Source organism: Oryx dammah, unplaced genomic scaffold, assembly GCF_014754425.2.
Source record: "Oryx dammah isolate SB20612 unplaced genomic scaffold, SCBI_Odam_1.1 HiC_scaffold_25, whole genome shotgun sequence".
In the NCBI taxonomy this organism is placed as follows: Eukaryota; Metazoa; Chordata; class Mammalia; order Artiodactyla; family Bovidae; genus Oryx; species Oryx dammah.
The window spans coordinates 69,933,266-69,948,999 of NW_024070209.1; the positions used below are offsets into that span (position 1 = coordinate 69,933,266).

Genomic DNA, 15,734 nt, shown 5'->3' on the forward strand with positions numbered 1-15,734 from the left:
AAAATCTACATATTACAATCTGGTTAACTAATTTTTTTCTTAGTATAATAAAATTTCACTATCAAATGGACTCATGTTATCATGGGTTTTCTAACCATCACAAACTAAAGTATACTTAAAAGCAATTAATGGCAATAATTCGTATTTGTAAGTAACTATCTTAACACACTCTTTCACTAAACCTCTTGCATATTGGCCACAACAATGATAATGTAGCAGGGTTTAGATCAGGGACTAGCAAACTGTGGCTCATGGCCAAATCCAACTCATCATGTTTTCATAAATAAAGTTTTATTGGAACACAGCCACTTGCATTCATTTATATATTCTCTGTGGCTACTTTCACACCACTCTGTAGAATCAAGTAGTTTCAACAGGGACCATGTGGTCCACAAAGCCTAAAATATTTACTCTCTGCCTCTTCATAGAAAAAAGAAGGTAAAATAATGGAGACTTCTCAAACCTGGAATAAATTAAAGTGTAATTAAACATATACTACATGCTGTATTCATTCACAATACTTTATGATGAATTTGTATCTCACAGTAAGAATGAGAATCTTGCAATTCTAAGAACATTTTAAGAACTTTCAACAAATCATCAAGATGTAATACATAAATACAAGATATACTCCAGATCTGGATATTCCATTTCGACTGTTTTTTATAACGTGGGTTTAATATACCTCTGGTTCTGCTAATCCTGCCTGACTCAAACGACTGCTTCACCACTTTACATGCCCCACCCACACTGCAAACAAACCAAGACACACTCAGAACACTGTCCTCAGTTATGAAAGACATGGGGTCGCACAGAGTCGGACACGACTGAAGCGACTTAGCAGCAGCAGCAGCAGTACCATCAAGAGAGGCTTTCTTCCTAACATCATTCAAAAAGTGAAAACATAAACAGGGAAAGAAAAGCTGGATAACTATATGAAGCAGAGGTTAGAAACAACATTCTGGGAGATTTATCTACTGAATCTCTAAAACAAGTCTTCCACAAATGGAGGAAACACCGCATACGACCTTCAACATAAAGTAATACCACTGCACTTGTTGTCATTTTTTCTCTAAAGAAAACTGCCCACTGAAAGGAACCAGGACTGCGATTTAGACATTCTGATGCTCAATTTTGGGACGTCAAGCACCATCAAGACAAGAAGAAAAAAAATGAAAAATCTATCCTATAATGGAATCACAGAATTTCAGAACTGAATACCACCTAAAATAAATATTCTTCATGATTTCAGTGCTCAGCTCTGAAGGTTTTATTGCTCTAAATTTCTAGCTACCCAAATAATACAAAAGAACTATACATAGATTCAACTACACTTTATAAAATCCATGTGCTACTGGGGAATGTGCAGAGATATAAAAAAATGAGATAACACTTTATTTTGTATGTCTCTGTACTAAATCGTTTGTGACAAGATAGTAACTAATCTTCAATTTAAAAAATTCAAACTCTTTCTGAAAAATAAAATGGGATTGGACGTCATATGGAACAAGATGGATCACAAGTAAAAATAACTTTGAGTTATAATTTTTCTGCCATCAATAATGTGTTCAACTAATAACATCCAGTGGTGATCTTATAGTACTTGCCTTTTGGTTTAGATGTCTTCAAAATCACTCTTATAAGCTCAGGAACATCAAAATAAGCAGCATAATGCAAGGCATTCATGTTTGTCCATCGACTCCTCAAACTAACATCTGCTCCCAGATCAATAAGCTGAGTTGCAAACTTTACCGCTGTATCAACATCACCTAGAAAAGGTTTTCTAAATTACTTTCCTTCAATACAAATGTTAAGTTCCAATGGATGCCGTCTACTACCTCATCTAAAAAGCAAGGCAAACAGCACACTGAATATACACTTACAACTCAAAACCTGTCCCTTTTACAAGGAATTTATTCTTTCTAACAAAATAATCATATTCAAGGATATTGATAAACACATAGCTGTAAAGATGTTCATCACAGCACTTTTTATTATGAATAAAATTGTGAAACAACCTAAAAGTACAATAATAAGACACTGGTTAAATAAATTATGAGACATCCATATAATGGACTACTACAGAGCCATTAAAACCAGTGTGCCAGACCCCTGCTGCTCAGAGTGCACTTTGTGGACCACTGCCAGTCCCAAACTGTAATTTGTACTTTTGATAATGTTTCTCTTTTTCCCTGCATAATCATTTCCTCTGAATATATTAACTGAAATGCAATTTTATGCTTTTGAAAAATACTTGGGCTTGTATTTTGTATGTCTTTAATTTCATTTTTCTATTACAAGATTCACTTTTATTTTATTTTACAAAACTATCAGTCCATGATGGACTGCAGAAAGAAAAAACAGAAGAGTCCTTCATCATCAAGTTTAAGAAGCACTGTCTCAGACTACTGAAACAGAGAGAGGAATTCACAAGTTATCATTAAAAGGCAGTGGTATAGCACAGGAGAATACCAGTTTTGGAAACTATACACATATGGATGTAGGAACAGGCCTTAGACAGACATAAAGACCAGGGTCTGTAGAGAGTAGGATGCCTGGAAAAAAGCATGGACTGTTAAACCTTGCTGTAAACCCTCAGAAAGGTTCTAGGTGTTACTAGTTACTCTCACCTAGCAAGCAGGCAGGCATGAAGCCTGTTCCAGAAAAGTTGGGCGGTACCAGGAGACTATAAAGACTCCCTCAAGAAAAGGGAGGAACAGGAACAAGGTGTGGGGCGGACCTAACTGAATCCTCATCTATTCAGGGAATATTATCATCATCACCTAGGTGCCCTTGCAGGGACTCTGGTTGACATATACAAGCACAAACATAGATGTCTCAAGCCATTAACAGACTCTCCACATACTCACCAATACCGTGAGCTCCAGATTTGCATGTATAATGCAAAAGAGTCATATCTGTCAATCCATCTCTGTCATTCACATTGCAACCTCTCTTAAGAATCTGAGGAAACCAAGGAAGATATGATTACAACATAATAGTCTACTGATTTCAAACCAATACTGAGGAACCAGGAAAGTCAGTCTTACTGAATTAGTTCTCAACAAATCCTGGAGGAGGAAATAGCAACCCATTCCAGTATTCTTGTCTGGAGAATCCCATGGGCAGAGGAGCCTGGTGGGCTACAGTCCATGTGGTTGCAAAGAGTCAGACATGACTTGGCGACTGAGCATGCACACACAAAATGAGTAGACAGAACTGACTTCTCTTATGGATGAATTTTAAGTCTGCACCCAATAACAATAATGAAAATGGAACTTGTCACCAGACCAAAGGAAACTCTTGAAGAGTATTCTCAAGTAATTTGTCACTCAAAATAGGTTCCTTAACCTCTCAAAGGACAAGCAAATTCCCTTTCTAATGGGAGTAACAGTATTTGCAAAAGTATAAGCCCCCCTTCCTTAACACATGACAGTAAGCTGGTCAAGGAACCCAGCATTATTCTTTTACTCCTCTTGCAAAAAATTAAGAGTTTTTAAATTATACTGAAGTCTACATCTTTACCAAGCCACCCAAAAGTATAGATAAACATGATGGTAATCAAATTCCCTCATGAAAGTGTTTTTTTAATTTATAAATTAATTTGCACAAAAATATGAAAAATGCCTGCTCCCATCAAGAGTCAAAATGTCAGGACTCCAGATGGAAGGAAGTGAGGAGCACAGGGGAACGATGGAAAGACTGTGCTGCGTGTGTTCTCAGTCGCTCAGTCATGGCCCACTCTTTCGCGACCCCATGGACTGTAGCCCGCCAGCCTCCTCTGTCCATGGGATTCTCCAGGCAAGAATACTGGAGAGGGTTGCCATGCCTCCTCCAGGGGATCTTCCCAACACAAGGACTGAACCCATGTCTCCTGCATTGCAGGTGGATTCTTTACCCACTGAGCCACCCTGGGAAGCCCTGATGGAAAGACTATACAGCACTAATTCACTTCTGGTGAAAAATCCAGAGATACAAAGAACAAGCATCAGCATCTTTAAAAGGTTTCCCCTTTATCACCACCTATTCATTCCAATGGCAGGAGGGGGGGAAACATTTTACAATTAACAAGCCTAATAACATAAGATTTATGATATAAAAACTCCTTACCTCATTTCCAATAACATCAATGTTTTGCTGGACCTGAGGAACCCACTGTCTTAAAATGGCAAATAATTCTGATACAGAAGTTTTGGGATCAAAGAGAATTTCCTGGCATGATGTATCATTAGGATCAAAGAAAGAAAACTCTGTTTAAAGAATGAAAAAAAAAGGCAGAAGTTATATTTATTAAAATTTCCAAAAGCATATGTTAAAAATAATAAACAACAAGACCAGGACTCAAATGACACAAATATTTTTAGGCGCTAGAAATATTTTACCTTAAGCAAGTCTCAAAAGCAAGTCAGGATCACCAAAAATTGTGAAGCACTTCTGAAGTGCTATGAGAATGAGATTTCCACGCATCACACCACGTCTTATCACAAATGAAACAAAAATCTGAGTGCACTGATCTCAAACCCTAAACTGTCCAAGAACTTCCTCTAAAGCACAGAAAATCTGTCAAAGTTTACAGGTATTTTCACCTCTCAAAACATAAATATGTCATGAACAACAGATTCACATCCATGATTAAAACATACATAGTAGAAAGACACATGCCAGAATATTAACAGTGGTACTAGAATGATGTGTAATTTTAAATACTCTTGTTACTTTTCTGTAGTTTTCAAATTTTCTATAGTAAACAGGCATTACTTTTTACCTACTGAGAAGCCAGTGGGGAACTACTATGTACACACAATAAGGAAGCAATATGTGATAATGCAGAAAGGAAGCATTGAGGCAAAGAGATTGGGTTATTTGGAATATGTATTAGTAAAGATGTAGAATACTAGACAAAATTAAACATGATTTTAAAATTCCTTAAAACTTCCTTAAGATTCAGAGAACAGATTATCCTATGGCCAGAAAATAAAAGAGAACAGAAGAAAATCAGATTCTTTAATCTTGAAAAAGAAGCTAGGGACTCTAAAAAATCAGAAGCATCTAAAGAAGAGACGCATTAGAAAAGCAGTATTTGCTGAATGCTTACACTTTACCAAACACCTTACCTGATAGGTATTAGTCTCATTTTATAGATAAGCTCAGACTAACTAATACTTGCTCAAAGTCAGACAGCTAGCAAGTGACAAATCTGGGGCAGAAAACCAGGTCTGCCTCCAAAGTCTATTGTCTTTCCTCTACGATGTTGCCTCCCCAAGAAAATTCACTACTGAGCTAAAATTTACAGATTTTAGCAGCATACATAAGTTAAACTATTTAAACTTTAAAGTTTAATTATTATTTAAAATAATTTCAATTCTAATCAATCAAAATTACACCAAGATTTCTTTGTAGGAGGAGACAGACAAAATTACATTCCCATTACATTTACAAAAAAATACAAACTCCTTTCTGAAGCCTAAATGATCCTGCCTGGTCTGGTCCCTGCCTTCCTTCCCAATTTCATCTCCTGCCATTCTGCCCTTCAACCACTTTGCTTCTCAGCCACAATGGCCTTCCACTATTTCTCTGGATACGCCAAAGTTTTTTCCCCAACTCCGTGTCTTTGATTTCCTATTCTTCTGCCTGGAACACATCTCTCCAGGCTCTTCTCTCAACCAGATGCTTCTGATTCTTCAGATGACCAGCCCACCTAACAACCACTCTGCTCCATTATCCTCTGTCCATTTCTTTTCTCCACAGAATTCATTATCACCTATAAAACTCACATTTTGTTTATTCATGTGTTCATTTATTGTCTGTTTTCCTTCCCAGAATGTCGCTCTTGGTCACTGTGCTATCCCCAGCACCTGGGACAAGACCTAGCACATAACAGGTCCTCAACAAATACTTACTCAACAAACACAATTCTGGATGCCATGTTTTAAGAGGATACTGACTACAGCATGCTAAACAGAGAGCAGCTGGAGTGAAAAGGGTCTAGAAATCCTGATGGTGAGGGCCTGGTAAAGGAATCAGAGATGTGTAGCCCAAAGAAGTACAGACTAATTTAAAATATCCAAATTATCTTCAAACATTTGAAGGTTATCATATAAAAAAGTGTTTGTTCCACACACATATCAAACCATTTTGCCAAAATTTTAAGGAGGCATACTTTGAGCCATATACAAATACAAAAAAAGCCATATGCAAAAACAATTATTATCACATCTAAAACTTTAGCAATGAAAGAAACTATTATTTTCCTGCTACTGAAAATATCCGAGTGGCTGAATGGTTACCTATCAAAGATCCTGAAACAGAATTTCTATACTAGGAAATGAGTAGGGAAAGCTGAACTGTAGGTCCATTCAGATTCTAAGGACCTATTAAGAATTGAGACAATGTTTAATTTTGGTTATACAAAGGGACCGATACCCATTTTCATCTTTCAATGTATTTATTCAACAAACACTGACTGAGCAACTAATATCGACTACCTTAGTCCAATGAGATAATCAAAAACAAAATGTGATTTCTACTCCATCCAAAGAGCTGTAGTCTGGGAAAGGAAAGAAGACAATTATGACTCAAGATAGAACAAGGTAAGTGCCATAAGCAAGGTACAAAGTGCTTTTCAAGGTTTTTCCTGCATAACCGATTTTTTTATATCTGAAAATCGATCCAGTCAGTGTTTGTAAAAACTGCAAATAACTCCCAAGATCTAGGCACAGGTTTTATGTAACCCCTTTGATGACTACAAGGCAAGCTGCTACAGAATCTGAACATATAAGAGCATACTTGGAGATGAGTAGTTATTAGAATGGATATGGCTAAAAAGACAAATTCACAATCCAATCATTATATTTTCACTAATGTTTAAAAACTGCATTATCTCTACCTCCAAAGACAATTTGAAATGGTGACCCCATATTTTACTTGAAAAACTCTATCTAAATTAGAAATGTAACACATCCATCAAGTTTACCTTCCAGTTTTCTTTTATTCCTTTATCACCTATCTGATAAAATATGGTCCCAGGAAAACAAGTCTAAATAGATTAAAAACCAGAATACTACTAAATTTACATTTTACAAAGAATATTTAATGAACCCGTTTAAATATGAATCAATCTTGAGCCACATTCCCAGGAAAGGTCTCACCCTCTCTGCATAAGTACAGGGCTTTTCTGGTTTTGTTTTACTATATTTGTGTACACACTGATAATTACAATGGGAGACAGTTGAACAGAATCCAAATTAGGTTTGTTTGTATATTAAAACACATTACTTTTTGTTACATGGTCATCCAAATTTGGATCATTTCAGCAGTGATTACTTGGCTTGTTAATTAGAATCCCAGTATTTCAGAGATAACAGGGCCCTTAAAGAAGGCTACCTCACAGTGTTTTTACATCTTTTTCTTTTCACACATGGCTTTTTAAACAAGTCAATATATTTAACCAAAATATATACATCAATAGCAGAAGGATGCTAGGTGTCTAAGCACTACTGCATTTTAAAAATAAAATCTTCTGAATCCACCATGGTGCTTAAAATGAACATTTTTACATAGTAAAAATGCTGACGGCAGACATAAAGTGTTCAGCTTAAAAGACAGGAAAAGCAATAAGTAACTGTTATTTTTGAAAAAGTAAAACTTTAGCAATTTTATGAAAACCACAATAAATGGTTTCAGGAAAAATTAGGAATACAAAAAGGTATAAAACAGAAGTCAAGTTACCAGTTCACGGAATATAAACACAGCTACTTAACATACCACAGTCTGAAGGCATTGGTGCTGCAGAAATGGAAAAGATAACTGGTGTATCAGAACCTTGAAATAAAAATGGGTATTTTCCAATCAAAGAACTTCCCTCTAATGGAAAATCTGGAAGATCTTCTATGGTCATCTTCTAGAGAGCCACCTTTAGTGAGAGAGAGGAAAAAGGCATATCTATTATGTTTGTATTCAACTTAGAATAACCACCTCCAATCACAAACAGCCTATTCTCAAAAATATCTAACCTATTGTCAACCTTCAAACATCTCTTTAGAGAGTGAGGGGGGAAAAATCCTTTTAGCAAACCACTGTTAATGAATATACATTGCTTCACACTGTCTCTTAGGGTCAAAGCATATGTAATCTTTTTGGACAAAGCTCAGGAATAAAAATCTGCTATGTATTTCCCAATAATAGGCAAAAACATTTTTTAAATGCTGAACTAATCTAAATGGGTGGTGTCCTCTTGCAGTAACAAGCGAGGAGATAGTATCCCTGGTAGATGCATCTCAAACTTCTCATAGGATCTGACACAGTTTCTATCACGTCATCAAATGGTTCGTGCCATCTGCTCATCATATGAAAATAATCTAGTTTAGAACATCATTATTTTCTGACATCCCAGAAAACTTAATTGAAAACTGACCACATCACTTGTACAAATCTAAATCTAGAAGCTTACTGACATTGTTTCACTTCTTAACAAGGTAGAGGATCTGTTCAGTCCATCCAGCGGAAGACGGAAGGTCATGCCTTTAAGCCACATCACTTATATCGCCTCTTTTTCCCAAGAAACATGAGCACTCAGGATAAATTTGCTCCAAATTAGACAACAGCTTGCACCCTGACCCACATATCAGAGATGGCACAGAATGAAGAGAAAATGTTAGTAAACCTGAACTATGAGGCTGAAAGCCTTCCAGTTTCTTCTGCATCAAATCTCTGAAGTCTGAAATATTATGAATCTCTGTATCTATTTAAAATATAAGCAGAAAACTATATTGCTGCTGCTACTGCTGCTAAGTCGCTTCAGTTGTGTCCAACTCTGTGCGACCCCATAGAAGGCAGCCCACTAGGCTCCTCTGTCCCTGGGATTCTCCAGGCAAGAATACTGGAGTGGGTTGCCATTTCCTTCTCCAATGGATGAAAGTGAAAAGTGAAAGTGAAGTCGCTCAGTCGTGCGACTCTTAAGCTAAATAAAAATGAGTATAGATTATTTCAGTAGAAAGAACAGAATAAGTAAAGACAGTTAACTGATAGTGTAGCAGACAATGCTAGGCTAGATACTACTCAATGTGTGCTCTATTCTACTCGCTTAACTAGCAGTTTATCACCTTAACATATCACGCTTCCCTACCACCACCACCCTATTCCAAGCAGTCACCCTTCTGAGATAAGTGGTTTCTTTCCAATTAGATTCATATGTTTTCTAAATACTAGCAGAAAGTGGTAAAGAATAAGGCAATTTCTTTTTTTTCATAAGGTACAGGTTTACATGGTCATGGATATTATATATTAAATAACTTAATCTAGTGTTACTATGTTAAAGGCGCTCAAGGTTTCTTGGATGCTAAAATGTCTCACCACTCAATACTTTGAATCATTTTGACATTAACCTGGCCACATAAATGGGAAAAATTGTTGCCATATGGCATAGTGAACTTCCTCAAATACTAACAATTCCAAAAAGTAGCGCCTACCACAAGGACAGCTCTCCTTCAATACTGCAGCTTCCCTGTATTCAAAGTCAGTCAGGATTTCTGCTTGTTGGCCTCTACAAATTAGCAGTAAATTTGGGGAAAACAGTCTATACCAGGTATGAAGTGTCCTTTGAAGCCAAGGAACAGAAATAAAGTTTAATAATATTAATCTGTACAAGGCACTACACTATTCTAGATGTTTCAGAGAATACAAAAATGAGTAAAATATGGCCCATGCTTATTAGGTAGCTTACAATCAACTAGGGTGAATAAAATAGTACTAATAACTATAGTTGATAAAACTGAGTTAAATATCTTCCATAATCTCAGTACAAGGAATGTTTGCAGCAGGAGCTCCTGAGAATGAGAAATGGTGCAGTGAAAAAAGCATTATTTGAGAAGTGTCTTGAAAGATGAGTAGGCAGAAATTTAAAAGCAAAGCCCATCAAAGGAACAGCAGGCTGGAACTGGGCACATCTAGAAAGAGGTAAGGCTGTCATGGTTTTTTAGGACTCTCCTCAGTAATGCTTTATATACCTGATCAAATACCAACCATTTAATTCCATGCGCAGTGGGAAATCACTGACTTTTTAAAAGGAGACTGTCCTAATTCAAGCTGTTTTAGGGAGATTAATCTTTGACTACACTCACACTTTGGGACTCAGCCATGTTTTTCATACTGTTAATTCTTCAACAAAATGATTAAGTGGTTTTCTTCCTGAGTTGGTTAAGAAGCCACTTTTCAAAACTTCCCTTTCAAAAAGTGGAGTTTCCCATTCAAAAACACATTGAATAATGATTTATTAAATATACACATTTAATAAATATTCAAATCCTAGACTCAGGGTGGAAAGATGATTCATTCAACAAGATGTAATCAACTTTATTTTACATGTTAGATATTTCAAACCCAAAGAAGCTACAATATTACCGGAACAATGTAGTGAACCTTAACAGGTATTTTGTGTCTTCATTGCATTTTTTCCCCTGGTCCCATTTTCTTTTTGTCATGAAAAGCCCTTTGACCCACTTAAGAAAACTATACATCTCTACAAACTTCTGTATAGTTTTAGAATCCTTTCCTAAAAGTGATTTCTGGATCTAAAGATCTGGGAATCTTGGTCAAATCTAGAGTTGTGATGAGCTGGATTGAGCATATATTTTCATTTCAAATCCTACTATGGCTACTTGGTGATAATGGGTTATGCAAAATAACCTAAGATTTAAAAAAAAAAAAAAAAGGTGGCCCTAATTAACTGTGTATGTAACAGATGCAATAACAAGAATCAAATACAATGGCACCCCACTCCAGTACTCTTGCCTGGAAAATCCCATGGACGGAGGAGCCTGGTAGGCTGCAGTCCATGGGGTCGCTGAGAGTTGGACACGACTCAGTGACTTCACTTTCACTTTTCACTTTCCTGCATTGGAGAAGGAAATGGCAACCCACTCCAGTGTTCTTGCCTGGAGAATCCCAGGGACAGGGAGCCTGGTGGGCTGCTGTCTATGGGGTCACACAGAGTCGGACACGACTGAAGCGACTTAGCAGCAGCAGCATGATTTATATAGGAATTCCATCACCCCAAATCAGCTCTGAGTAAAAGCAACTTGTAACATGGTTCTAATATTTGGTGATTTTTTTTTCAGAGATTCCTGGTCAATGCCCTAACACTGAAGGGTGGTGAGTGGAGTTGCCCATTAACTTCTTCAGAGTGGTTCATGGCTATTAGGACCTCACTAAAGAACCTCACTGAGAAAGAGATGCCCTCAGATTTATTTGGAATACAGTTCAAGGGCATATTACTCAAACTCATATCTTTGAGTTGTTACTCAGCTATCAGGAATCCAAGATGCATCCACTTGACTCGGAAACATGAGGCCCTTTCATTCACTTTCATACAGTATTCTGAGTGTTTATTTTCACGAGATACGAAAAAACATAATCTTACCAAAATAAGCATTTTAAGTATAATAACCCATTTATTTGTTGTCTACATGAAATCTATTTAATCACTGAGCAAGTATGGTGTGCTACAGTCCATGGGGTTGCAGTCAGACACCATTGGGCAACCGAACAACAACAGGCCTTACAGAGGACATGAAAGGTACCTGCCCTCAACAAGTTCATTCAGTCATTCAACAAATATTTATCAAGCGTTGCTAAGTCAGTCTTAACCTTAGCCTGGCATAGCAAAGGTAAAGAAAATAGATATGTCATCAAGTAGATTACAGTTAAGAACAGAATTCCTACAAGCAATTTGAAATTACTATATAGTTGAAATAAGTGCTGGATTCAAGGGGGCCAGTGAAGGCTTCCTAAGGGAATAATTTAAAACGGCAGTGCCCAACCAGATAGCTATTAGCCACATGTGTCTATACAAATTAAACATTTAGTTCCTCCATTGCTCAAGCCCCATACAAGGACTCAAAAGTCACATGTGGCTAGTAGCCACCGTACTGAACACTGCAGAAGAATACTTCCCTCAGAATAGAAAATTCTGTGGACTCAAATTCCAGATGAGAAAATACACAAATGCCTGAAATGACAAAAAAAAAACAGAGGCTAACAAACTAAGCAAGCCCATGGTGGTACTTAATTATACATCATTAACAAGGGAATAGCAAGTCTAAAAGTAACCAGATGTTCACAGATTTACACAGGGCTAAAGAGTTCCATTGATTCTATTACATGAAGATCACTAGTATGTTTCAAAACTGGAGTGGTTACAAGCCATAAAAGACATCATATAAATATTATTTTTTAAAAGCCTTGCTGGTGGGATTGTTTCTGGTAAATATGAAACGTCTGAAATAAATCCTATAAATAATATACCATACGCCAAATCTTCTGTAAGACAGAAATAAACATATTCATTCCATTTCAAGATTCAGTCTTTCCGCCCAGGTTGTCCATAACAAACGAAAGTATTTTAAAATGCATAATTATGGTAGCAAAACAGGGTGGAACCAGGATGGCTTTGCATCATACAAATGCAGACTTCTGCCAATTCCAATTCTCTGCTTTCTCTACACAGTTGCTCCATGTCCTTCACTGCGTGATCTTCTGCCATTTAGACGACTTTAAGTTGTGCAGAAGATACATAAATGACAAGTGTCAACGTGAAAGTGAAGTACGATTAAAGTATTTGGCGGATGTTTCAAAAAGGGAGGGTGTTTCTTCACTGAAATATTTAAAAGGCATCAATTTACACTCTGATACTGCTACAGTGTGAGCCACACTCAAGCAGGGAACATACAGCAAGTTACTATCCCATGAGAATATCCTGCTCTGATACATATCAAAACATTGTCTCAGAGTTAAAATCCAAATTGCCTACATAGTCTCTAGATTAATGAACAACCTGACATCTCATTCAAAAGAAAGCTGACGCTATAAACCCATCAATCCAGCTCACAAGGATGAGGTCTAACCCGCGTCTCTGTCGAGCAGTCTCTGAGCAAGGGTTTTCCCCCAACTTCCCATGATTTAGAATTAAGGAATCTGGGGGTAACGAACGACTGGAGGCAGAGTCATTTATCTTAGTCATTTATCTTTGAATTCTCTCCGGCAAAAGGTTTCTCAAACAGTTTAATAAGCAAAGGGGTGGCAGGAGAGATGCGAAGAGGGCCCCTCTCAGGAAAACCACGAAGGGCTGGGCACAGCACGCTGCGCATCACTGCGCGCGAGAGGCTCTCCCAAGGGCACCGGGGCGGTCAAGGCTGGGGCGGCGCAGCAGGGTCCTGGCGGTATCTCATCCTGAAGTTAAACGGGCGGTGAGAAACGGAAACCAGACACCCACGTCCCGGCCCGTGGGCCGCTCCAACCCCGCCCCCGCCCCAGGGAGGCCTCCGGGAGCCGGCGACACTGGCGCCCACTGCAGGCAACCGGCGGGGGGGGGGGGGGGGGGTCCCCCAGCGCCTCCGCGCCGCCCTCCCCGAACCGCCAACCGGCCCTCAGGCCCCGCGCCCCCACTCGCCCGGCCCGGGGCCCCCGCGCGCTCCCGCCCCACCTGCCTCCTCCGGGCCTCTCCGGGCGGCCGACGGGAACGCAGGGGCGCGGAGAGAAGGCCAAGAGGCGCGCTTCTCCGCCCGGGTGCCTGTCTCCGGTAGCCGGCCGCGGGGCCTCCCGCCACGCCTCTCCCCGCCCTCGTCCGGCCCCTCCCGCCTGCCACCTCCGCGTCGCGCGCGCCGGAGCCGGGCCCCACGCGGGGTCGGTGCGCGCGCGCAGTGCAGGCGCCCGGGCGGCGCGCAGGCCCCGGTCCCGGCCCCGCGCACGCGCCGGGGAGCGGGGACTGTAAGGGAGCGGGCGCCCGTGCTCGCTGCCTCCTGCCTGCGCCCCCGCAGCCCCTCCGCAGACCTAGGCTGGGGTTCGAGGACAGGAGTGTCTGGTGAGCTTCATGCGTTAACCTTGCGAGGGTGAGACGCCACTGGGATATTTCCACCACAACACGAGGCAGGCTCTCTGCAGAACCCCACCTGGCCCTAGGCCATGCTTGGGGAAGCAGCCCGTGGCCTGCTGTACAGACGCTCCTCCATCAAAGCCTTTAACTAAAACACTCTGACCTGCCTCTCTGTCTCTCATCCCTGGACTAGAAGCTCTCCAACACTCTGCTTAGGAACAGGCACCACGTCTTACCCTTTTGGGGCTCCCCCATATCGCTCCATGCATGGCCCAGAATAGGGCCATTAGTCAATTACCTGCTTGCAGTTCTTGCTGTAAAAAGCCTAGTCAAGGCTATACCCAAGTGGAATAATTACACCCAAGTATGTCAGTGTAGGGAGAAGGCAATGGCAACCCACTTTCACTTTTCACTTTCATGCATTGGAGAAGGAAATGGCAACCCACTCCAGTGTTCTTGCCTGGAGAATCCCAGGGACAGAGGAGCCTGGTGGGCTGCTGTCTACGGGGTCGCACAGAGTCGGACACAACTGAAGCGACTTAGCAGCAGCAGCAGCAGCATGGCAGTGTAGATGCAGAAGAGGATGCACCAGTATTCATCCCAGAAGTTTATTTCCCCTGCTGCGTTGCTCCCTTCTCACCCCCTTCTCTCCTGGCCTCTTTCTTCATCCCCCCTAAGAAACAGAAAGTGGTGATGAATGCTGGCATCCTGCTTCAAAGTAAAGGTGTTATTTGACAGTCCCTTAATGAAGGGACTGAATAAGTCCATGTTTTCCCATGACTGAAGTCTGTAACCCTAAGCCAGTAGTGTTAAACTCCGTAACAACTCCCTCTGAGGTCTTTTTGATCTGATACACCAACTGCTACACTGTACTTCCACGTTGACCAAACACAGTGCCTGGCAAGAGCTACCCCAGCTCTTCACGAGCAGAAGTAAGTCCTCCGAGGCTCTAGAAGTTAGAATAATTGGCTCCAGACATTAGAAAAGATGCTTAAGTCCCCCCTTACAATATCCTCCCACCATGTAGCCATAGTTGAGCACCTCCAATAAGCAGGAATGCACTTCCTTTGAAAGCAGGTATTTTATCTTTGATTAGCCTTGTTGAAAAGTTCTTCCTACCTTGAGAGCTAAAATACTATTCCCTGCATCTCCTCCTTAATGGGTTCCATTTCTCCCCTTTAGACTTCAGATCATGCCCAACTGCAAGGAATCCAGAACAAGCATGCTCAGTGCTCCTAAGCTGCTCCATATATGACTCTGTTAATATCCACTCACCAGCATTTTAAGGGCCTCTTTATGGTGCATCCCAGCTTGTCTAGAGCTCTCTTAATTGTGGCGCCCAGGAATGAATGGGATGTCCTGTTGAGTGCAAAGAGAGACTGCCACCTCTTTATTGGTCTTGTGCTTCTATTAGCATAGCTCAAAATATGAAAGTACTCACTTGCAACAGTCACATCACGTTGTTGAATCAGGTTGAGCATACTGTCAACTAAAATCATAGTGCTTAGGCAATATGTAAACACCATGACCATCCCACAGTCCCTGGTCAGCTGCCAGTCTCGCTGTCCCTGCAGGTCCAGCACCTCATATATGCTCAGGAGAATGAGGTAACACAGATGCTTCCTCCTCCCTTTGAGGTTTCCTGCTCCTTCTCTCTGCTCTCACCACACCCAGTTCTTGTCTGACCCCACCCACCTGTTTAACTGGTTGAAAGAAGGAAGGCAATCTGCTCTTGGCTGACTTTAAGGAAAATAAATAAGACTTTATTTTGGGGGGGGCTCCAAAATCACTGCAGATGGTGACTAGAGCCATGAAATTAAAAGACACTTGCTCCTTGGAAGAAAAGCTATGACCAACCTAGACAGCA

At 40.3% G+C, this 15,734-nt stretch overlaps 1 protein-coding gene across 2 annotated transcripts in view; it reads right to left on the reverse strand.

Annotated features, from left to right (window-relative positions):
- CLIP4 (CAP-Gly domain containing linker protein family member 4) overlaps window positions 1-15,238 on the reverse strand; it is a 65,800-nt gene extending 50,562 nt beyond the window's left edge. Inside the window, exons 1-5 of one of the 2 annotated variants that reach the window (XM_040224153.1) lie at window positions 15,143-15,238; window positions 7,765-7,912; window positions 4,111-4,250; window positions 2,871-2,964; window positions 1,608-1,769 (exon numbers count right to left, since the gene is read on the reverse strand). In XM_040224153.1, coding sequence (XP_040080087.1) covers window positions 1,608-1,769; window positions 2,871-2,964; window positions 4,111-4,250; window positions 7,765-7,897 — 529 coding nt within the window. In that variant the 5' untranslated portion in view covers window positions 7,898-7,912; window positions 15,143-15,238. Of the gene's footprint in view, window positions 1-1,607; window positions 1,770-2,870; window positions 2,965-4,110; window positions 4,251-7,764; window positions 7,913-13,477; window positions 13,607-15,142 lie in introns of those variants that run through there. The other variant, XM_040224151.1, reaches the window with a different exon arrangement.
- Between the last annotated feature and the right edge of the window lie 496 nt (window positions 15,239-15,734).